This window comes from Phocoena sinus, chromosome 20, assembly GCF_008692025.1.
Source record: "Phocoena sinus isolate mPhoSin1 chromosome 20, mPhoSin1.pri, whole genome shotgun sequence".
Classification (NCBI taxonomy): Eukaryota; Metazoa; Chordata; class Mammalia; order Artiodactyla; family Phocoenidae; genus Phocoena; species Phocoena sinus.
Window position 1 is genome coordinate 46,453,841 of NC_045782.1, and position 21,877 is coordinate 46,475,717.

A 21,877-nucleotide genomic window follows, 5' to 3' on the forward strand; every position below is an offset into this window, starting at 1 on the left:
GTGATTAGGGCTTTGAAAACAGAGCCCAGTTCTGTTTCAGTGTCCATAGGAGACGCACAGTATGTCCTGGTCCCTGGGAGGGGAGAGGTGTGCTGGGCCTCCCTGGGCCTGGCCTGTGATGGCTGAGTGATGGCTCCTGCTGTGTCGTGGGAACCGAGTCCCCTTGAGAAGCGCCCTGCTGTATGCGGCTTGGTACCTGGGCCACATGGACTGGGATGGGCTGAGGCCATGTGAGAGTTCAGTGGAAACCCAGCCACCTCTCTGGAGAGAGGCTCGCACACACCCGAGACCTGTCAAGGCAGCATGGAGAAATGGAGCCCACACGGAATGTGTTGGCCTGGGACTCCCCACGGTCTGGCTTTGGGTGGGTGAATATAGGGCTGACCAACAGGCTGGATGAGAAGGTTCAGACCAGATGGGGGTCCTATGGAGAGAACTGCATACCCTGTCTCTCAGTCCCCTGGTGATTAGAGTAGAGCCATATGGAGCCATACCAAATAAGATTTTTCTATACGTATCAAATATTCCTGTTTTAAAAAGTGAAAATAAGGATATTTTCCCACAGGGGTTTATCTACCACTGATACCATCTTGTAGTAGAAAGTGGAGTGCATCCATCACCTGGTCCTCCTTGGAAGATTCAGATAGCACTCATTGTTTCTCCAGCGTGTTGTAACATTGGGTGAGGTGGTAGACACCAGACGATTAACGTTTGTGATTTTCTTTCTTTGCCAAGGTACGGACATTGCTGCAGGAGAAGAAGTTGCCATCAAGCTTGAATGTGTCAAAACCAAACACCCTCAGCTCCATATTGAGAGCAAAATCTACAAAATGATGCAGGGAGGAGGTATGGTCTTTACCTGTTAAGAAAACCAAAGTGGTGTTTGATGAGGGAGAATACAGATGTCATGAATCACAGTCTGGTTAATTAGGAAAAGGGGCAGAAGCGTTCGTACCCTTGACCCCATCCTGTGGCTTCCTTCAGATACTGTCTGAGAGGCCTGTAGAGGGGCTCACTCGACAAAAAGAAACATCATTTTATGCTTTTTGCATAAATATTCTCTTCCTTAGTTTCGTATTACGTACTGGTGTCTTTGAATGCAGACTTGTGTGAACGCTGACCTGGAGCTTGCTGCTGGTCCTCCTGTGCCGCCTTGGTCATGCCTGCAGCTTTGGGATGGTCCCTGCAGACTCTCCTGAGTGAGACCCCTTCTAGCTTAGTTACTGTCCCCATTCTGTGAAACCTCCCCTTGGGCCTGAGGGTACCTGATATCAGAGTGCCCATCCTGATTTCAGAGTCTACCTTTTAGAATTCTCTGGACTTTGAGATTGTTTGGCTAATGGAGCAGGAGGGGGTTTTATTGGGGGTCTCAGAGTCCTGAAGACACCGCAGCATTTTGAAGGGTGTGCCTGTGCTGCTCCCCAAGGAGCTCAGGAAGCCCAGGCACATCCCTGAATGTCTTGAGCTTTCTCTGGGGACAGGGCTTCGTGTGTGAAGAATAGCTGTGTTATTTCCTTTTGGATACCCTTCGAAGCAGAAGCCCCCATGATACTTTCATAGTTGGGGGGGGGGCTGGGGTCGGGAAGGCTCTTGGCGCCTTGCCAAAAGGAAGCTTGTCTTCAGAGTCTGTGTTGGTCCTTTGGTCAGGTGGAAAGGGCGGACTGGTGATGTGATTTCTTGACATCTTTGCTTCACAAAGCAGTTTAATCTGTGCTACTTACTACCAGAAACCAGCATATCTCAGCTGACGTAGCACAGGGTGTCTCTTTCGCAGCAGATATATCTTAAAGCAACACAAACCGTCCTATGAGACGACTGCAGAAGGGTGTGTCCAGTGCTGCTCGTCCTGGGCATTATGGGACCAGAGCAGGCTGTGGGTTCTCAGATGGCACATAGGGAGGAAACTCCCTGGTCCCTCCTGTGCCCAGGGAAACGTTGGCAGAGGACCCTGCCAGTGTGTCTGTCCTCTGGCGGCCCTCAGCAGGCTTCTCAGGCATCAGGGATGGTCTACACAGCTTTTAAGGTGGTGATGAGTAGGAAGAGGTGACTTGGTTTGTGGCCTTCGTGGTGGGAGGAGCTTAGTGCTGGGGGTTGGATGAAACCTTCTGACTGAAAAGCTTGTGTGTTTGAGGAGCAGCATCTCTGAGAACTCAGAAGCTGGGCCCCCAGGGATGGAGGGAAGAAGAGCTGACACCCAGGGAGGAGCTGGTGTAGTAGATTGAGACTCAACAGAGGGGGACTTCCCTGGTGGTGCAGTGGTTAAGAATCCACCGGCCAACGCAGGGGACACGGGTTCGAGCCCTGGTCCAGGAAGATCCCACATGCCGTGGAGCAACTAAGCCTGAGCGCCACAACTACTGAGCCTGCGCTCTAGAGCCTGCAGGCTACAACTACTGAGCCCGTGTGCCACAACTACTGAAGCCCATGTGCCTAGAGCCCGTGCTCCGCAACAAGAGAAGCCACTGCAACAAGAAGCCTGAGCACTGCAACGAAGAGTAGTAGCCCCTGCTCGCTGCAAGTAGAGAAAGCCTGCACGCAGCAACGAAGACCCAACGCAGCCAAAAAGAAATAAATGAATGAATAATTTTTTAAAAAGACTCAACAGAGGGAATTCCCTGGCAGTCCAGTGGTTAGGACTCTGTGCTTTCACTACCAGGGGCATGGGTTCAGTCCCTGGTCAGGGAACTAAGATCCTGCAAGCCCTGTGGCGCAGCCAAAAAAAAAAAAAAAAACTCAACAGAAAGGAGTTTATTTGGTTTAGAACAAGGTCTCTCCTCAGGAGCATAGCCGTTTGGTGTGGAAGCTGTCTTCTGCAGGAGGACAGGGAGCAGCATCCTAGGTGCCAGTAGCCCCCCGCCCCCAAGTTAGGGTGATCAGAAATGTCTCCAGACGCTGCTCGATGCCTCTGGGTGCACCGTCGCTTCCTGTTTTGACCCCCTGCTTTAGGACGTAAAGGATCACTTGCTCTCCTGGTCTTCCCATGCCCCTTCTCTAGGATCCTGGAAACCCACTGGGATTCCACACATAGGTCTTCTCCTGTCTGGCCTTTCCCCACGCATAGGTCAGGTTTTACTCCTGTTTCAGATACACACTTGGTGAATACTATCAGGGTGTAAATTTTTGTTTTAGAAAACAGATTCTGTCCAGGAGAGCAGAGAGCAGCATCTTGCTGCTGTTCTGTGAGCTCCTCCTAGCCAAGATAAAGCTGGGATGGCAGAGGAGATAGAGGTCGGCTCTGCCCAGAAACCTCACAGCTCTGCTGTTGACCAGCCTTCTACATCCATCTCATGTGGGTGCATCTCTGATCGTGGCTCTTTTTATGTTAAGTTCTGTGCTTCGTTGCAGGTGGTTGATATTGACGGCATCGTAGGAGAAAGCTCGAAGCCCAGGGCCTGCCTTGCCCTCTCTAGCTCGTAGTACAGGGTTGCCCGGGATGCTGCCTCATGATGGTGACCTTGCAGTGCTTGGCTAGAGACAGCTGCTGTGCTGGGTCACTCAGGTCCCCTAGGGGAGGGGTTAGCATTAAAAACAAAAACATGTTTGGGGGGTGGATGAAATGGGTGAAGGGGTTCAGTTGTATGGTGACATTTGATAACCAGACTTATTGTGGTGATCACCTTTTATTAGTGTATACAAAAATTGAATTGTGTCGTACACTTGAAACTAATATGTTATATACCAATTTTACCTGAATAAAAACAAAAACAAACACACGCTAGTGTCAGGTATTGTTAAGAGCGTTTTTAAACATGCGGGCACGTTCTCCGCCACACAGTCATGTGCAGTGGGTATCATCAGCCTCATGTAACAAATGAGGAAACTGAGGCTGTGTCCAAAGGACACAGATCTGAACTTGAGCATTGTAGGTCCCAGGCCACTCCTGCACAGCGGTCCTCCATGGCGGTCAGGGATCAAGAACGTGCCCCAGGGCTTCCCTGGTGGAGCAGTGTTTAAGAATCTGCCTGCCAATGCAGGGGACACAGGTTTGAGCCCTGGTCTGGGAAGATCCCACGTGCTGCGGAGCAACTAAGCCCGTGCACCACAAATACTGAGCCTGCGCTCCACAGCCCGTGAGCCACAGCTCCTGAAGCCCGGGCGCCTAGAGCCTGTGCTCTGCAACAAGAGAAGGCCGCGCACAGCAACGAAGACCCAACGTAGCCAAAAATAACTAAATTAAATAAATAAATTAATTAAAAATACCTTTAATAAAAGAAGAAGAAAGTGACCCAGGTCTATTTGGAGCAATAGGTAAAAAACCTGAAATAGAAATAATTTTAAGTTAATTACGTTAGTGAAGGACATGGGTGGACACCAAGTTTTTATCAAAACAGCCTGGATTCTCTTTTAGCCTGCCAGGCAGAACCTAGAGGCTAAGGCTGAGGCTGCACTTCCCAATCCTGATAACCCCACAAAGTGTCTTTAGACCATGTCCTCCTTCAGGAAACTCCAAGTGGAGAACCTTTGTTTATTTCACAGCTGCTTCTGGTCAAGGTTCATGGCAGGTGTGGGACAGGAGTGTGGGCCCTTTGTATCAGAGAATCCAGGCCAGGGGTGAGGGTAGGAGCTCTGTGCTGAGGGTGGGTGGATGCCGCCAGCAGTGTGGCTGTGGGGCCACCAGTGAGTAGAAACAGGCAGTGAACCCGAGTTCACTCTCTCTCATCTCATGTGCCTGTCCAGTTCCCGCAGTGTATTTCAGACAATCACAGTCTTTTTGCTATGAAATGTTTTACAGTACTTAAGAACATATGTAGCTCGTGGCTATCAATACTAAAGTGAACCCCCAGAACTCCCACCTTCTTGAAAGAGGGAGCAGGACGGCCCTCGGCACCTGTGTGCCCACCCCAGGGCGCCCTCTCTGCAGCTGCCCAAAGCCTGTCTCCGCATGCCCTTGCCTAGTTTGTTTTTACTTTTTTAATATTTATTTATTATTTGGTTGCACCGAGTTTCAGTTGCGGCGGGTGGGATCTTTGTTGCAGTATGCGAGATCTTTTAGTTTCGGTGCGTGAGGTCTTTAGTTGTGGTGTGTGGGATCTAGTTCCCTGACCAGGGATCAGACCCGGGCCCCCTGCATTGGGAACGCAGAATCTTAGCCACTGGACCAACAGGGAAGTCCCGCCTAGTTTGTTTTTAAAGTTTTGATTCCTTGTCATCCTGCAAGAAATTGGTTTTTAAAAATCTAATGACAGGGCTTCCCTGATAGCACAGTGGTTGAGAGTCTGCCTGCTGATGCAGGGGACACGGGTTCGTGCCCCGGTCCGGGAAGATCCCACATGCCACGGAGCGGCTGGGCCCATGAGCCATGGCCACTGAGCCTGTGCGTCCGGAGCCTGTGCTCCGCAATGGGAGAGGCCACAACAGTGAGAGGCCTGTGTACCGCAAAAAAAAAAAAAAAAAAAATCTAATGACATTGTCCAGAAACATTTGGCCATTGTATTTACAATTGTTTTAAGGTTGAATTGCCAAACACTTCATGAAAAATTGTATTTGTGTTAATACTGAGTCCCCATATTTATATTGAAACTTCCCGCAAATCAAATGGAAAGCATTTAGCTAGCACTCTCCCTCATTTTTCACCCCCAAGCCTATGTTTTGGTATCTTTGGACTCGATGAGGGAAAAAGTATCAAGTGTTCAGAGCTGCACATAAGAGTCCAAGTGACCCATTTCCCATATTAAGGGCATGTGGGCAGGGGCAGCTGGGTGTCCCTGGCATGACTGGTCGCCTGGGCACAGGGCAGCACTCTGCTGGCTGTGTGTCTGACCTACAGCCTTGCATGTCCTTCCCCAGCCACAGGAGCAGCACTCTGGCGGCACAGGTGCATTTTTAGCTTCCTGGTCTCACTGCATCAGATGTCTGAGGTTACAGAGCAGCAGTCTGTGCACAGGCGGCAGGATTGTTCTTGGGAATGGCTTTTGAGCTGATTTCTGCCTGGGGCCTCAGCACTTAGTTTACAGACAGTCTGCTTAGGATGAAGCAGGCTACACAGCATCCTCCTCTTCTGGCCAGAGAACTGAGAATAGGAGCACCCTGCTTCTGTTGTGTCTTATCTTAGGGTGATGAGGTGCGTTGGTGTTGCCAGTAAGAAGGAAGGTGCTGCCAGTGAAACAGACCATCAGAGCAGACGAGTGGCAAGTCCACGCCCCATGTCGTGCCAGTTCATACGCTTTTGAATATGAGTAACACAGTCTTGCCGTGTGTGTTTACGACTTTCTTTTTTGATCCACTGTGTTCCTGAGGTTCTTCCATGTTTGACACAGTTGTGGTTTGATGGGTTTCGTTGTTGTTTATAGACTCTTGTGTCTCCATAAACAGTCCTCCCTGTGTTGAGGAGCCCTGGCCGGCTTCTAGTGTTTTGCTCTTCAGGATGGTGCCTCAGTGACTCCCTCACCACGTCTGGTGCAAAGCCTGTTAGTGGAATTGCTTTCCGTGAAGCAGGCAGGTGCTCGGCCTGCAGGGTGGCACCCGGGCCACAGGGATGTGTTCCCAGGTGGTATGGCACGTTTACCTTCCTGCCTGAACAGCCTCGGAGCTCCTGTTGGATCCACACCATCTTCAGCCTCGCCATTACCATTTCTCTCCAGTGTGTCATGGGGTGTCTCAGCTAACACAGAAGCTAGCACAGAACAGAGAAATTTTAAAGAATTTTAAAATTTAAAGGATGGAGAAGGAAGAAATAAAACTTATTTGTGCATGATTTAACTTCCTACATAGGAAACCCACAAGACAAGTTAGAGCATTGAGCCAGATAGCTTAAGATCAAAGGGTAAAATCAGTTCCTTTCATTACACCGATAACGGTCAGTTAGGAAATGTAATTCTTTTTTCCCCTCAGTATGAGTAAGTCTTTATTCATTGCATTTGACAGGGAAGAGGGAGGGAAAGGGCCAACATGTGTGACAGGACTTGGCGAGTGGGAAAGGAAGTGCTGGCATGGCAGAGTCAGCCACTGAGTCTTCGTTCTCCAGGCCCCAGGGCTTAGTCTCCTGTAGTTCAGGAGCAAGGGGAGGGAAACAGGAGAGGACAGACTCCTCCTTCCTCGTAAATTCAACATTTCAAACAAAGCTTTGGTGTCTAGCCGTGAGCATGGAGTTACATTTCTGTTTCCTGTTAAACAATCGTGGCCACTTTGACAGAAATTTCTTGCACTTGCACAAAAGCTCCTGAGTGACTTCGAGATACATTCATCTTCCCCTGCTTGGTTTCCCAACCTCACTTTCTACATAGAAGGCCCCCCTTGCTTTTCTTTACCCAAAGATTTTTTTTTTAATACTTATTTATTTATTTGGCTGCTCTGGGTCTTAGTTGTGGCACATGGGATCCTCATTGCCGCATGCGGGATCTTTTAGTTGGCGGCGTGTGGGATCTTTTAGTCGCGGTATGCAGGATCTAGTTCCCTAACCAGGGATAGAGCCGGGGTCCCCTGCATTGGAAGTGCGGATTCTTAACCACTGGACCACGAGGGAAGTCCCTACCCTGGGATTTGAGATTAAAGTAGGTTTGATCCATCCAGTTACAGCAGTGTGTTTGTCGTGAATCATGTCAAGGAACAGTCTTGACTTGGAGTTGGGAACAAGGGATGGAGTGTTTCTAGCTGCTTCAGCACTTTTGCACAAATCATTTAAGAGTTGTAGAGACACCACACAAGCTAAATGTACAGGTATGTGGGCTTCTGGGGGGTTGGGGGTGGAGGAGGGAGTAGAGTAGGAGTCAAGTTTTAGGACAAAAGATTTGGTCTGAAATGGGGGAAGGGGGCACGAAAGAAAGGATGGCTCAGGACCCCTATTTTGAGTGGGGCCCTCCCCAGGTTTATGTTTCAGATCCTTTGCCTGGTGCACAACCTTTTGTCTGGCTGTTCTTTGAATACAGTAGGAAGTTTGTAAACAGTGAAACCCCAGAAGAACACGGAAAAAGACCAACACGTTATATTTACACCAACTAGGCTACCTAGTGTTCATTTTCAGATCAATGGCTCATGAAGTCCTATGAAGCCTCCAGTAACTAGAAGGGCAGCAGCTGGGGTGACAGAACCCGGCATCAGACATGCGTCCCCCCAACCCATGTGCTCTAGTGCGTCCACCCCATTCCAACACCACGAGTCCCATCCTGTGAACTGAGCCCTTTGTCCTTCAGCTGCTGCAACACTGACCATTGCTACTACGGGCAGGATGCTGGCACCAGGCACTAGAGAGAAGCCCTTGCCTGTGGTCTCGAGAAGCCGGGGCAAGAAACCCCCTGTTAAAGCTTAAGGATTTTGGTCTTTGCTTCATCTGGCCAGCTGGCAGCTTGGGGTGGGTGCAGAGGTACCCTTTGAACCCTTATGGATACACAGGAACCCTAATGAAGGATCAGGGAAATGAAGCAAGTCTATGCCTGGGGTTGGAGATCCAGCACTGGAATCCCTCACCCAGCCGTGCCTTCCTCTTGGCACCGGCACCTGGGTCTGCCTGTCCTGACCTGTCCACACCATGTTTCCTGTTCAGGCTGATTTCCAGCCTTCCAGTAGGAGGAGGTCAAGTCATGGGGCAGCAGTTAAAACCTTGTCTCCTGTGGAACATTGAAGGTGGAGGGGTTCAAGAGGACACACACACAAGCCACCTCTGATCAGGAAAAGTGAGGTGGTTCAGTAGGCTCTGCCCTCCAAAACATTGTTCTCCTTGGTAACAGAACATCAAAAGATACTCCTGTGCAGTCCTGGAGCCACTGCCTTCTGCCTAGGATTGCTCAAGGGCTTGAGAGTGCACTTCCTGAGACTACAACACACAGAACATTTCTATCAAGGAGAAAGTTAAAATGCAGAAGATGGGTCACTTACACACAGCTAGTGCAGTTGGCATCCTGAGAAAGTGGGACCCCAAGGAGCAGTAAACAAGTGGTGCTGGCTGCAGGGGGGAGGGGGCTGGGTAGCAGGTCTGCAGCTGTCGCCAGCCACCCCTTTGCCTGTGCTCTCAGCCTGGCGTCCTGTCCCAAGAGTGGGTCAGGAGGAAGGGAAGCCCTGCCTCAGCCCTGAGAGACTCTCCCAGAGAGCAGTGGTTTGTGCTTTGGTCTTGTGCTCAGTCTTCTCACTCTGACACAGAAAGTGTTATTATTACATAGCCTTTAAAAGGAAAACACTTCCCTATCCTGGCCACTTTCAAAAGCTGGAAATTTGGGGGTGGAGACCAATAAGTAAGCAGGTTCTGGAGGGATTTCCCCCATGCCCTCGAGCACTTGCATGGAGCATGGTTGGGGTTCCTCTGTCTCACCCCTCCCCCTGCCAAGAGGGAAGTGGGTGGATGCCGTGGTAGGGGTGGCAGTGCCCCTACCCACCCTTTCCCTGCTTTTGCCACTGTGTTCCTCAAACCTTGTGATCACGAAAAGCACCACCCACCGTGGCTCAATTCTGCCCTCTGGTGCTTCTCACTCCCCACACAGAACACCCACCATGACTGGTAACTGGAGAGACTCCAGGCCCTTGGGGGACTTCTGAAAGGTCAACTCCACTGCTTCTCCCTCCTTCAAGCTCTGGAAGCCCTCTGTGTGCAGCTGACTCTGGGGCTCAAAGACATCCACTTGTAGGCCAAGTGTGACCCCAGTGGTCGTGGACAGGAAGCTGAACCAGGTGCATGGTGACCCACTTTGAGGTGCCAGTACCGCACAGCAGCTCTGCTGGCTCCTCAGAACAGCTGCCTGCGAGCAGCTCTTGGACACAGAGCCCACAGTAGTGGAGCCCAGATCCCTGGTCAGGTGGCTGCTGGCCCCAGAGGAGTCTAGAGGCCAAAGTTTCATTCTTAAAGTACTGTAAGTATAGAGGAATAAATCCTAAGCCAGGTGTGACCTGCATGCAGAAAATTTTTAAACTTCATTGGAGAACGCTGATGAGGACTCAAGCTAAGTGGAGATGTTCTGTTCATGGAGAGGAAGACTCGGCAAGATGTCTCCCAGAGCTGCTCAGGGGATTCCAGTCAGAGTCCAGCAGGGCTCTCCTCCCAGGGACAGGCTGACGGATCCGCAGAGCAGCGAAGGGCCAGGTTGACTGAGGTGCAAATGCCACACTCACAGAAAGTGCTAGTGACGACCCAGCACCCATTTGGGTGCTGGGCTTCTAGTATCACTCCCCACCGAGAGGAGCCCAGATTCCAGGGCGAGGCAGGAAGAAGGAAGGCGAATCTGGAGCATGTGGCTGAAAGGAAAGAAGCGCTCGGACACTGACGGGCATGAGTCCACAGGACACGGGAGAGAGCTTGAAGTGGCATCTGTTGCCCCAATTTGGGACAGTTGAAGCCTCAAAATGAACAACGGATTATAGCACGTGGAGGAAACTCTCACCATTTCTGTTCAATATAGTATTGGAAGTCCTAGCCACGGTAGTTGGACAAGAAAAAGAAATAAAAGATATCCAGATTGATAAGGAAGAGCTAAAATTGTCATCATGTGCAGATGACATGATACTACATACATATATATGTATGTATATATAAAACTCTATATATGGACTCCACACAAAGACTACTAGAAATGATAACGAATTCAGAAAACTAGCAGGATCTAAGAGTAACATACAGAAGTCTGTTGCATTTCTTTACACCAACAATGAAATATCAAAAAGGTAAGGTAAAAAGACAATCCCTTTTAAAATTACATCAAAAAGTATAAAATACTTAGGAATAAACCTAACCAAGGAGGGTGAAAGACTTATATGCTGAGAACTGTAAAACGTTGATAAAGGAAATTGAAGATGATTTAAAGAAATGCAAAGGTATACCATGCTCTTGGATTGGAAGAATGGATATCATTAAAATGGCCATACTACCCAAAGCAATCTACAGAGTGAATGTGGTCCCTATCAAATTACCCATGACATTTTTCACAGAACTAGAACAAATAATCCTTAAATTTACATAACACATGGAGGAGGGGAGGAGAATTCTTGAGTCCACGATGACCCACACGCACACACATTAAGCTTCACAGAGAGGCAGAAGGAACAATCAGAAATGGAAAGTCACCACTTTGTGGGCACTTATTGATTGGTTTAGACGGTAATCAAAGGTGGATGCAAATGTACGACTTAAGTATTGACACTACCCTCAAAGCTTCATCCACAGATTACTCATTAATAACAAAGACGGGAATTCCCCGGCGGCCTAGTTGTTAGGACTCTGCTCTTTCACTGCTGAGGGCCCAGGTTCAATCCCATGTTGGGGAACTGAGATCCCACGTGCGCCGCATTGCGGCCAAAAAAACCTTACAATAACAAAGAGAAAAGTACCTTTTGGTGGAGAAGTCTGGCAGATTTCCATCTGACAGGTGATCAGAACCAGCAATCAGGCAAATCAAATTTAGGACAGTTCAAAATTGACCTGAACTCTTCAAATATGTCTGTGACAAAAGATTGAAAAACTGTTCTAGACTTAAACATGGCAGTGCATGGTCCTAGATTGTACCCTGGGCAGGGGGGACTAGCCTGAAGGACGTTACTGGACATGCCGTTGGGGAAATGTGAGTGTGGACTGTGTCCATCTTTGGAGTGTCACGTGTGGTCACCTGCAGTGTTGTGCCACCCACACTCCAGACACAAAGACCCTCGTGGCCACAGAACTCTGACTTCAAAGGAAGAGGTGTTACGGTCAGTGTGGGGGGGCCTTGTGAACACACGGTGCTGAGGTCTCTGGGAGTCCTGCCTCCCCTCACCCCAAACTCCACTTTCAGGTGGATCAGGTGACTTCAGTGTGAAGAGGAAGACTAAAACATTTTGATTTGTTTAAATCAGCGTTATTGAGGTGAATCAAACTGCATGTGTTTTGAGTGTGTGATTTGAGAAGTTTTGCCTGTGTCCTCTCATGAAACCATTGCCATAATCGAGGCGGCGAACACATCCATCGCCCTTCAAAGTTTGTTGGGTCCTTTTGTGGTTCCTCTACCCCCGCCCTCTGTCATCTGCTTCTGTCGCTGTAGGTTAGTTTGCATTTCCCAAAGTTTCCTGTGCAGGGAGTAGTACTTTGAGATTTTTGTGTGTGTATCAATGGCTACTCCTTTTTATTGCTGAGAAGTACTCCCTTGTGTGGGTAGTTTCTTCGTTCCTGCACCTGTTCATTTGAGTTGGTTCCAGGTTTCAGGTACTCCACACAAAGCTGCTATGAACTTTTGTGTAGCTATTCATATGGACGTTCATTTCTTTTTCTCCTGAGTAAGTGACTTGGAGTGGAATGGCTGAACCAAAAGTAAGCGAATGTTTTTCCTCTTCAAGAAACTGCCAGGCTGCTTGTACTTAGTTCCCACCAGCAGCATACAAGGGCTTTGGTGGTTCGAGTCTTTCAAATAACTTGTTTGTTTTATCTAAGTTATTGAATGTATTGGCATAAAGCTGTTTATAATATTTGCCTACTAGACTTCTAATATTTGTAGAATCCAGTGATGTTACCTCTCATTCTTTTTTTTTTTTCCCCCTGGCCGCGCCATGCGGCTTGTGGGATCTTAGTTCCCCTGACCAGCGATCGAACCTGGGCCCTCGGCAGTGAAAGCTCAGAGTCCTAACCACTGGACCGCCAGGGAATTCCCTCTCATTCTTGATGTTGGTAATTTGTGCCTTCTCTATTTTTTCCCTGATCAGTCTGATTAGAGATTTATCAACAATCTTCTCAAAGAAACAGCTTTGGTCTCTGTCATTTTCTCTGTTGTTTCTCTGTTTTCTGTTTCATTGGTTTCTGCTGTGATCTTTTATTTCACTTCTGTTTGCTTAGGGTTTAATTAAGTATTTTCTTAAGGTGGAAGCTGAGATCATTGATCTGTTTTCTGTAGTGTAGACATTTCGTGGCTATAAATTTTCCCCCTACCATAGCAGCATCTCAAATCCTGGTAAGTTTTCATTTTCATGTAGTTCAGATGCTGAGTCCCCTTTTGGTTTCTTCCTTGATCCATGGGTTATTTTGAACTGTATTATTTAGCTTCCAGATATTTGGGGATTTTACAGAGAGCTGTTTATTTCTAATTGAATTCCACTGTCTTCTGAGAACATACATTGTATAACTTGAATCCTTTTTAGCTTTATTGTTTTATGTCAAGAATGTGGTTTGTCTTGATAAATGCCCCTTGCGTACCTGAGAAAAAAAGTGTGATCTACTGAGAGGGATGATTGACGTCTCTAGTAAGATTGTGGATTTGTCTCTGTCTCTTTGCAGTATTGCCTCATGTATTTTGAAGCTCTCTTGTTAGCTGCGTGAATGTTTAGAATAATGTTTTCTTGATCAGTCAATGCCTTTATCACTGGGAGATGACTGGTAATATCCCTGGAAGTATTCTTCTACACATTCTACTGTGTCTGATGCTGACATAGCCCTTCTGCTCTCTTATCTGATGTTGGTGTGATACACTGTCCTCCTTGTGACCTAGTTGTATCTGAAGGGTGTTTGGTGTGGGCAGGGCAGTATAGCTGGTCCTTTCTTTTCTGTCTAATCTGAGAAAGTGTGCCTTACCTGCGGTGTTTACATTCAGTGTGATTAATGACAGGATTGGGTTTGCTGTTAGTTTTTGTCTCATCTGGTCTTTGTTTCATTTCCCTCCTTTTTTACCTTATTTTGGATTAATCAAATATTTTTTACATTTCTTAATGATTTTTCTTGTGATGATCTCCTTTGTTGAATTCTGTCACTATCTCTGTGTTGTTACTTTAGTGGTTGGGTTAGGGTCTATCATCTCTTTAGCAGGATGCAGAGGAACCTGACCTTGTGGGCTTCCACCTGCCCACCTGCCTTGCCTGCGTGATGGTGTCATGTGTTTATATTTACATGTTGTAAATATTGCAGTGCATTGTTATTTTTGTTTAAACAGTCATATCTTTTAAATTGAAATAATTTTTTATGTACTTATGTTGTTATTTTCATTGCTTTTCATTCCTTTTTCTTTTTTTTTTTAAATTTATTTATTTTATTTATTTATGGCTGTGTTGGGTCTTCGTTGCTGTGCGCAGGGTTTGTCTAGTTGCGGTGAGCAGGGGCTACTCTTCGTTGCAGTGCGCAGGCTTCTCGTTGTGGTGGCTTCTCTTGTTGCCAAGCTCAGGCTCTAGGCGCAGGGGCTTCAGTAGTTGTGGCTCGCGGGCTCTAGAGCGCAGGCTCAGTAGTTGTGGTGCACGGGCTTAGTTGCCCCGCGGCATGTGGGATCTTCCCGGACCAGGGCCCGAACCTGTGTCCCCTGCATTGGCAGGTGGATTCTTAACCACTGCGCCACCAGGGAAGCCCTTCATTCCTTTTTCTTATTGTTTTTTTTTTGTTTGTTTGTTTTTGTTTTTGTTTTTGTTTTTTTTGCGGTACGTGGGCCTCTCACTGTTGTGGCCTTCCCCGTTGCGGAACACAGGCTCCGGACGTGCAGGCTCAGCGGCCATGGCTCACGGGCCCAGCCGCTCCGCGGCATGTGGGATCCTCCCGGACTGGGGCATGAACCCGTGTCCCCTGCATCGGCAGGCGGACTCTTAACCACTGCGCCACCAGGGAAGCCCCTTCATTCCTTTTTGTAGGCCCAGACTTCCATGTGGCATCATTTGCCTCCTGCCTGAAGGACATCCTTTTACATATGTCACAGTGCTGGTGATTGATTCGTCACACTTTTTGTATCTGAAAATGTCTTCATTTTGTCTCTGCTGAGGTGTTTTTCGGCAGATTGCCAGTTCTTTTCTCAGCACTTGGAAGATGTTCCTCCACTGTGCTCTAACATGTTTTTTTTCTCTGGCTGCTTTCAAGGTGTTCTTATTATCACTAGTGAGCGATTTGACTGTCAGCTATGTCAGTGTTGTGTTCTTTATGGTACTTATGCTTGGGGCCTGTTGAGTTTCCTGAATCTGTGGGTCATTTTTCTCAGCTCTTTCTTTCAGTGTGTCCTCTGTCCCCCTCCTCCCCTCTCTCCTCCAGTTACAGATGGCGGGTACCTTGATGTTGTCCCACAGCTCTGAAGCTCGTGTTGGCTTTTCCAGTAGTTTCTACTGCTGTGCCTTCAAGTTCACGAGTTTTTTCTCCTACAGTGTCTGGTCTGCTGTTAATCACACACCCAGTGTAGTTTTCCTCTTAGACTTTGTAGTTTTCATCTTTGAAAGTTAAATTTGGGTCTTTTCTTTTCTTTTTTTTGGCTGCACCACGCGGCATGTAGAATTTTAGTTCTCCGACCAGGGATCAAACCCACACCCCCTGCATTGGAAGCGTGGAGTGTTAACCACTGGACCGCCAGGGAAGTCCCTAGATTTGGGTCTTTTTTTTTTTTTTTTTTTTGCGGTACATGGGCCTCTCACTGTTGTGGCCTCTCCCGTCGCGGAGCACAGGCTCCGGACGCGCAGGCTCAGCGGCCATGGCTCACGGGCCCAGCCGCTCTGCGGCATGTGGGATCTTCCTGGACCGGGGCACGAACCTGTGTCCCCTGCATCGGCAGGCGGACTCTCAACCACTGCGCCACCAGGGAAGCCCGATTTGGGTCTTTTATATCTCTGTCATGTTGTGCCTTTGTTTAACTTCTTTTGACATGGAATACAGTTATAGTTTATAGTAACTTTTATTGCCCTTCTCTAATGATTCTAACTCAGTTTCTGTTGATCTCAATGTGGATTACGTTTTCTGCTTCCTGGCATATCTGGTAATCTTTGGATGCCAGACACTGAATTTTACCCTCTTGTGTGCTGGGTATTTTAGTGTTCCTCAAATTCTTCCTCAGCTTAGTTATGAGACGATGCTACTTTCATCTGCTCAGTTTTTGCTTCTCTGCTCACACTCTCGGTCTCATCGTGTCTCAGGTGTCAGTGTCATTCATTGCCTCATGTTCAGCGTCTTAGAAAACCTATGTCTTTCTGTATGTTCTTTGTTCTCTTTTCTCTTCTTGGTTATTGTGGATGTGAGGGTAAATTGGGTCCCCATTACTCCATCTTGGCTGGAAGTAGAAGTACTCTTAATATAATAAGCATCTCTTTCTGACTCTGAGTTCGGGAAGGGTGTCTTATGTAAGATACCAAACACATTACTCTTAAAGGAAAAGATTGATACATTCATGTTTGTTAAAATTTAGCATCTCTTCTCATCAAAAGACTCCAAAAGAAAATAAAAAACATGTCATTAACTGAGAAAAGGTATTTTCCTCACATAAAAAAGATAATAGTTTAATATCCAGAATTTATAAAAGAACTGCTATAAATAGGAAAAAAACACCCTGATAGAAAAAAAATGACAAAGATATGCATAGACATTTTAGAGAAGAGGAAACATGTAATGCCAATAAATAATAAAAAAGATCCAAATTGAGAGTTCAGTGAGACACCATTTTACATCTGCCACTTGACTGATAGAAATTAAGAGCTCTGACGAGACCTTGCATCCAGCGGGAACTCATTCATTTGTGGTGGGGTTGTAAAGTGGGTTATTTATTTTGGAAAGCAGTTTGACATTATCTTGTATAGTCAGATAATTTGTACCCTGTGTTTCTAGGTCTATACCTGGAGAAACTAGCTAAGAACAAGAATTTCACATGTGAGAATTTTCACCAGCAGACATACATAAGAATGTATTTAGCAGCACTGTTTATAATGGGGAAAGCAGCCCTAAACAGTACAGATGAAGGAAGAATAGATGAAGTGTGCTGTCCTCTCCAAGGGGAGTATTTCATAGCTCACACTCTCACTTTACTAAAAACAAGGAAGGGGTACAGTCCTGTGCATTTGTTGTCTGGGGGGTGCAGGTGTGGGAGGAAAGGGGAGTAAAAGTAGATGCAATTACTAGGAATGTCCCTGGTCTGTGTGGTGGGCCACAGGCTTTTGTTACATTATGCCTTATAACCTATTGATTTGTTGAATTTGTTCTCATGTAATGTGCAAATGTATTTTAAAATAAAAAGTTGCCCAGTTGATATCAAAACTAAAACTGTTTAGGATCTTATAGTGCCAGAAAGGAAGGCAGCTCAAAACAAACAGAGCCTGCAGTGATGGGGTGTTAAAGGGCCACAGGAGCCACGGAGGAGCAACGAAGGCTGGGATGCTTGGAGCAACAGAATAAGTGACATAGTGTTGGAGTACAGACCAAAGTATAAAATAGATACTCATGGGTCCGTACTGATAGGAAAAAATACCGAATAAGTAAATGGGGAGAAGAGACAAATCTGTGTGGAAGCATTCCAAGTCATATATATAGATGGCTGTGCCCTCCGGGAGGGAGCCCAAACAACCCCCTTAAGTGTGGTCTGCACGTGGTGACGTCCCCGCAGAGAGAACAGGATGGAAAGGGGAGAGAGAGGAACTCCCCAGCAGAGACACCTGACAGGCACACCTGAGCCAGGTGACCAAGGGCACAGCCATGGTGAGGAGTCGTGTTGAGAGCACAGACCCTGACAGGATGTGGTGGGAAGGGCACTTTCCCTCTGTGGTCTCCCTCCCCCAAGCCCAGAGTAATAACGAGAAAAAATCAGGCAAACCAGCAGAGGGACAGTCTGCACATCCCTGCCCAGCCCTCCTCCAAACCATTGGGGTCATTCAAACCAGGAAAGTCTGAGAGACCATCCCGGCCAAGAGCAGCCGGAGGAGATGTGGTGAGTAAATGTCATGTGGGGTCCAAGACAGGTCCTGGAGTAGCAGGAGGCATGAGGTTAGAACTGAGGAAACCTGAATAGTGTGGACCTTAGTTAATGACGGTGTATCAGCACTAATTAAGCATCGCACTGGTGCAGGATGTCAGTTACGGGAAGACTGGGGGTATGGGAGGGAGCACAGCTCCTCCTCCCGAGCCCCTTGTCCCACCCCTTCCGTGAAGTTGGCCTCCCACCCTCTCCACACGTCACTTCTGACTGCTCCTGCCCAGTCCTCTGCTGGCGTCGTGGGCACAGGTGCCCTCAGTGCAAGTGCACGGGAGGCAGACTGACATGGGCTCTCTTGCAGTGGGCATCCCCACCATCCGGTGGTGTGGGGCTGAGGGGGACTACAACGTCATGGTGATGGAGCTGTTGGGACCCAGCCTGGAAGACCTCTTCAACTTTTGCTCTAGGAAGTTCAGTCTCAAAACCGTCCTGCTCCTTGCTGACCAAATGGTAAGACTTCATTCTTCTCAAGTGAAGGGCAGCCTGCATGCTCAGCACAGGCTCGGTTTGGTTCATCAGTCTGATGAGGCCTTCAGGGCTGTGCTGTTAGTGCACAGGGAGAACATGGAAGCTCATTAACTCTGTGAAAGATAGTGACCCTTGGCAGGCAGGGTGCATCTGCGTGTGGGCCTGAGTTCCCCGGGTTCCCTCCGCCAGGCTACTGCCTGGGGTTCAACCTCTCACCCTTGCTTCTCCACCTGCAGATTAGTCGTATTGAGTACATTCACTCGAAGAACTTCATTCACCGAGACGTGAAGCCGGACAACTTCCTCATGGGGCTAGGCAAGAAGGGCAACCTGGTCTACATCATCGACTTCGGGCTGGCCAAGAAGTACAGGGACGCCCGCACCCACCAGCACATCCCCTACCGCGAGAACAAGAACCTCACCGGGACGGCGCGGTATGCCTCCATCAACACGCACCTCGGCATCGGTGAGCCCTCCTGCCCCGGCCACAGGCCCGGCTGTCCTACAGCCTCCTGGGGGCCCTGAGGGTGGTTAGCATGTTGGGTGTGGAGGCTGGTGTCAAACCTTTGTAGCAGAGGCTGGTGTCCGGGCCTGGAGACCTTACCCTGTGGGACGTGGGGAGACAGGCACGTGTTGGGGCCTCCTGACAGGTGGCGGTGCGTCTCTGAACAGCACAGCAGGGGCACTTGTGCTGAAACAAGGAATCCAGGTGTCCTTCCCTGTGGCTCTGAGTTCATCCCCAGGAAGTGGGGTGTTTGCCACTTTGACCCACTGTCCTCTCTCCCCAGAACAATCTCGAAGGGACGACCTGGAGTCTCTGGGCTACGTGCTCATGTACTTCAACCTGGGCTCGCTGCCCTGGCAGGGCCTGAAGGCTGCTACCAAGAGGCAGAAGTATGAGAGGATCAGTGAGAAGAAGATGTCCACTCCCATTGAGGTGTTGTGTAAAGGCTACCCTTGTGAGTGTCCTCAGGTGGACAGCAAGCCAACCCTGTGTTTCTGTGGGAGGATGGGGGCCTGTGAGGCTCTGGGAAAGGGACCAGGGAAGCCCCCCAGAGGCTGGCTGCTAAGGCCCCACTGATGTCCTGCATGGTTGGGGAGGTGAAGAGTGAGCAGGTGGCCTGCCCTTTAACTGGCCTCAGCCTTCTGTCCCTGGCGCTCCTCTACCTTCCTGAGCCGTAAAACTCAGGGAGTTTTCCTTTTGTTTTTGTGGGACTGCCCCTGTGATAAATGCCTCAGATGAAACTCTGTTATGCTCTGTGTGCTCAGTTTTCTCAGCCTCTTTCCTCAAAGCATGCTCGGTGTTTCAGATTCCAGCTTTCACACCCTCTGTTTGGGTGGCTGGGAGTGGTCAAGGGTTTTGTGGACAGACGCCATGCTGGCTCCCAGTCAGGGGTACTGCCAGTTACCTCTGAGTTTCATGGTGTTTTACAGCTGAATTCGCCACGTACCTGAATTTTTGCCGTTCCTTGCGTTTTGACGATAAGCCTGACTACTCATACCTGAGACAGCTCTTCAGGAACCTGTTCCATCGCCAGGGTTTCTCCTATGACTACGTGTTCGACTGGAACATGCTCAAATTTGTAAGTGCGCCCCCAGCTCACTGACTGCTCAGCGTGGAAGGGGCATGCCGGTCAGCAGAAGGCCGCTAGTTGCTGCCGTCCCTTCCTGGGAGCTACACGGGGTGGGGCTTCAGGAGGCATGGCTGCCACATGGGGGTGGCACACGGGGTTCTGAGAAGCCAGATGCCTGTTGGCAAGTGAAGAAGGCACCTCAAGGCTGCAACGGGGCTGTGGGGTTCTTGGGCCTGAGGTATGTCCACAGTGCAGGTCTGCCCAGACCAAGGCTCTTACTTAGGATGCTGAGGTCATTTTATCATCATCATCATCCATCCTAAGGACATTGTGGCTGCTCTGGCTTGTGAGTTCCTTGTCAACGGGGTGTGGCTGTCGCCGGGTTGGGTGAAGACTTCCCTACTCCTCCCCCTACCAGGCTGTGCCGAGGCCCGGCCTCTGAGCGGGTGGGTGGCCTGGGAGGCGCTGTGTGTTAGGTCTGCGTTTGGCCTTGTGATGAGCTAGACTTACATTTGATTTCCTTTGTCACCCAGTTTGTTCATTAAGTGTGAGCCTGTGTTGTGTGCACGCATGCTGTGGGGGCTGGGGGTGGAGGGGCTTGAACTTTAATTTGTTTTCCTCTCTAAAACAGGCCGCCTGTCCCTGAATCTGTTGTGTGAGTTTGTTTAATCTCCAACACTACGGCCAGAATTCCAGTTTTTTTTTGATTTCCACTTTCTCTTTCATTAAAAATGTGTTCTATGAGCTTAAAACAAAAATGGGCTGGTTTCTAGGGTGACAAAATCTGATGGAGGAACAGAACCTCCTCTTCAGAGGGTGCAAAACAGGAAGCCTTGTCCCATGGCCTTACAGGTGCAGGGGTATTCACACAGGGACCAGGTAGGGGTGGGGGGCTGCAGCCTCCCAGAGCGGGGGCCAGCCCGCAGAGCCAGCCTGCCCTGGACCTCACCCGTGCCATCCTGGTGCCAGGCCCCTCTGTTAGGATGGCCTTCAAAGGACAGCCTTTGGGAGTGGTGCCGCAGGTTACCTGGAGTCTGGACATTAGGGTGGGCCTCCTGCCAGAGCCACTTTAATAAGTTCTTTGTTCTAACATTGTCATCCCTCCGAGGCGCTCAGCAAACGTCTTCTGTAAAGGACCAGACAGTCAATAATTTTACCTTTGCCGTCAGCACAGCGGTGCGACCACTCAACTCTGTTGTAACTGGAGAGCTCCCCAAGCAGTGCGGCAGTGAGTGGGTGTGACTGTGCCAAGAAAACCGTATTTGCAGGATCGGGTGTGGCTGCGTTTGGCCCGTGGGCTGCAGTTTTCAGACTCTTGCCTTACAGCGCTGGTAATTAGGATGTGACCTCTACTAGGGCAGGTATCTTAGCGTTACCACTTAAAATCAAATGTCCCCGTGTTTCTGGTGTGATGTTCACTGAAAGTGTAACTAGCTATTTGTTCTGGGAGTAACTAGCTTAGCTTAGGCGGTGCCCACCGCATGGCCCCCCGGGATGAGCCTGGCTGCTGGCCTCCTTATTTCAAGTGCACCAACAGGACATGGGCCTGGCCCGGGCATCTGGGCTCCAGTTGGACCCCTCAGCCAACCAAATGCTGTCCCTCCCACCTGCCTTGCGGACTCCCCCAACTGTCGCCGCATTGGGCCACCTCTGACCTGGGCTGGTTCCCATCCCCGTGTGAATGGTTGCAGAGAAGAGGGCCGCCAGGTGCCGTTGGTGTCTGGGTTCTGAGGGGGTGCTGAGGCGATGGGGTGGGGGTTTCCTCTGCTGTGCTGGGAAGAGGAGACTGAGAAGCCTGGTTCTGCTCTCCCACGGTTGTGGGACAGGCCATGCGTGGACCCAGAGGGAAGAGCGCCTGGCTTGCTGCGAGGCTGTGGACGGCTTTGTGGGCAGACTGTCCCACACGCCTCTGTGTTTTCTCGAGTGGCAGCCAAGTGCCTCAGGTGGTTTTTCACCAAACCCAGTTCAGTTCTGGTCTCGCCCTCTTTCCTCTGTAGGGAGCCAGCCGGGCGGCTGACGATGCTGAGCGGGAGCGCCGGGACCGAGAGGAGCGGTTGAGACACTCCCGAAATCCAGCCACACGCGGCCTCCCTTCCACGGCCTCGGGCCGGCTGAGGGGGACACAGGAGGTGGCTCCTCCCACCCCCCTCACCCCTACCTCACACACTGGTGAGTGGTCCCGGGGCTGCAGCTTGCACCCCAGCCCCTGCTCTGCAGGCAGTGGGGGTTCTGTTTTGAGTGTCACTTGCTCTGGACACTCCAGTGT

At 49.3% G+C, this 21,877-nt stretch overlaps 1 protein-coding gene across 1 annotated transcript in view; it reads left to right on the forward strand.

The window, feature by feature from the left end:
- The window catches only part of CSNK1D (casein kinase 1 delta), a 34,440-nt gene that overhangs the window by 5,598 nt on the left and 6,965 nt on the right, over window positions 1-21,877 (forward strand). Inside the window, 6 exon segments of the mRNA XM_032616009.1 lie at window positions 736-846; window positions 17,872-18,020; window positions 18,275-18,503; window positions 18,826-18,996; window positions 19,472-19,620; window positions 21,609-21,780. Coding sequence (XP_032471900.1) covers window positions 736-846; window positions 17,872-18,020; window positions 18,275-18,503; window positions 18,826-18,996; window positions 19,472-19,620; window positions 21,609-21,780 — 981 coding nt within the window.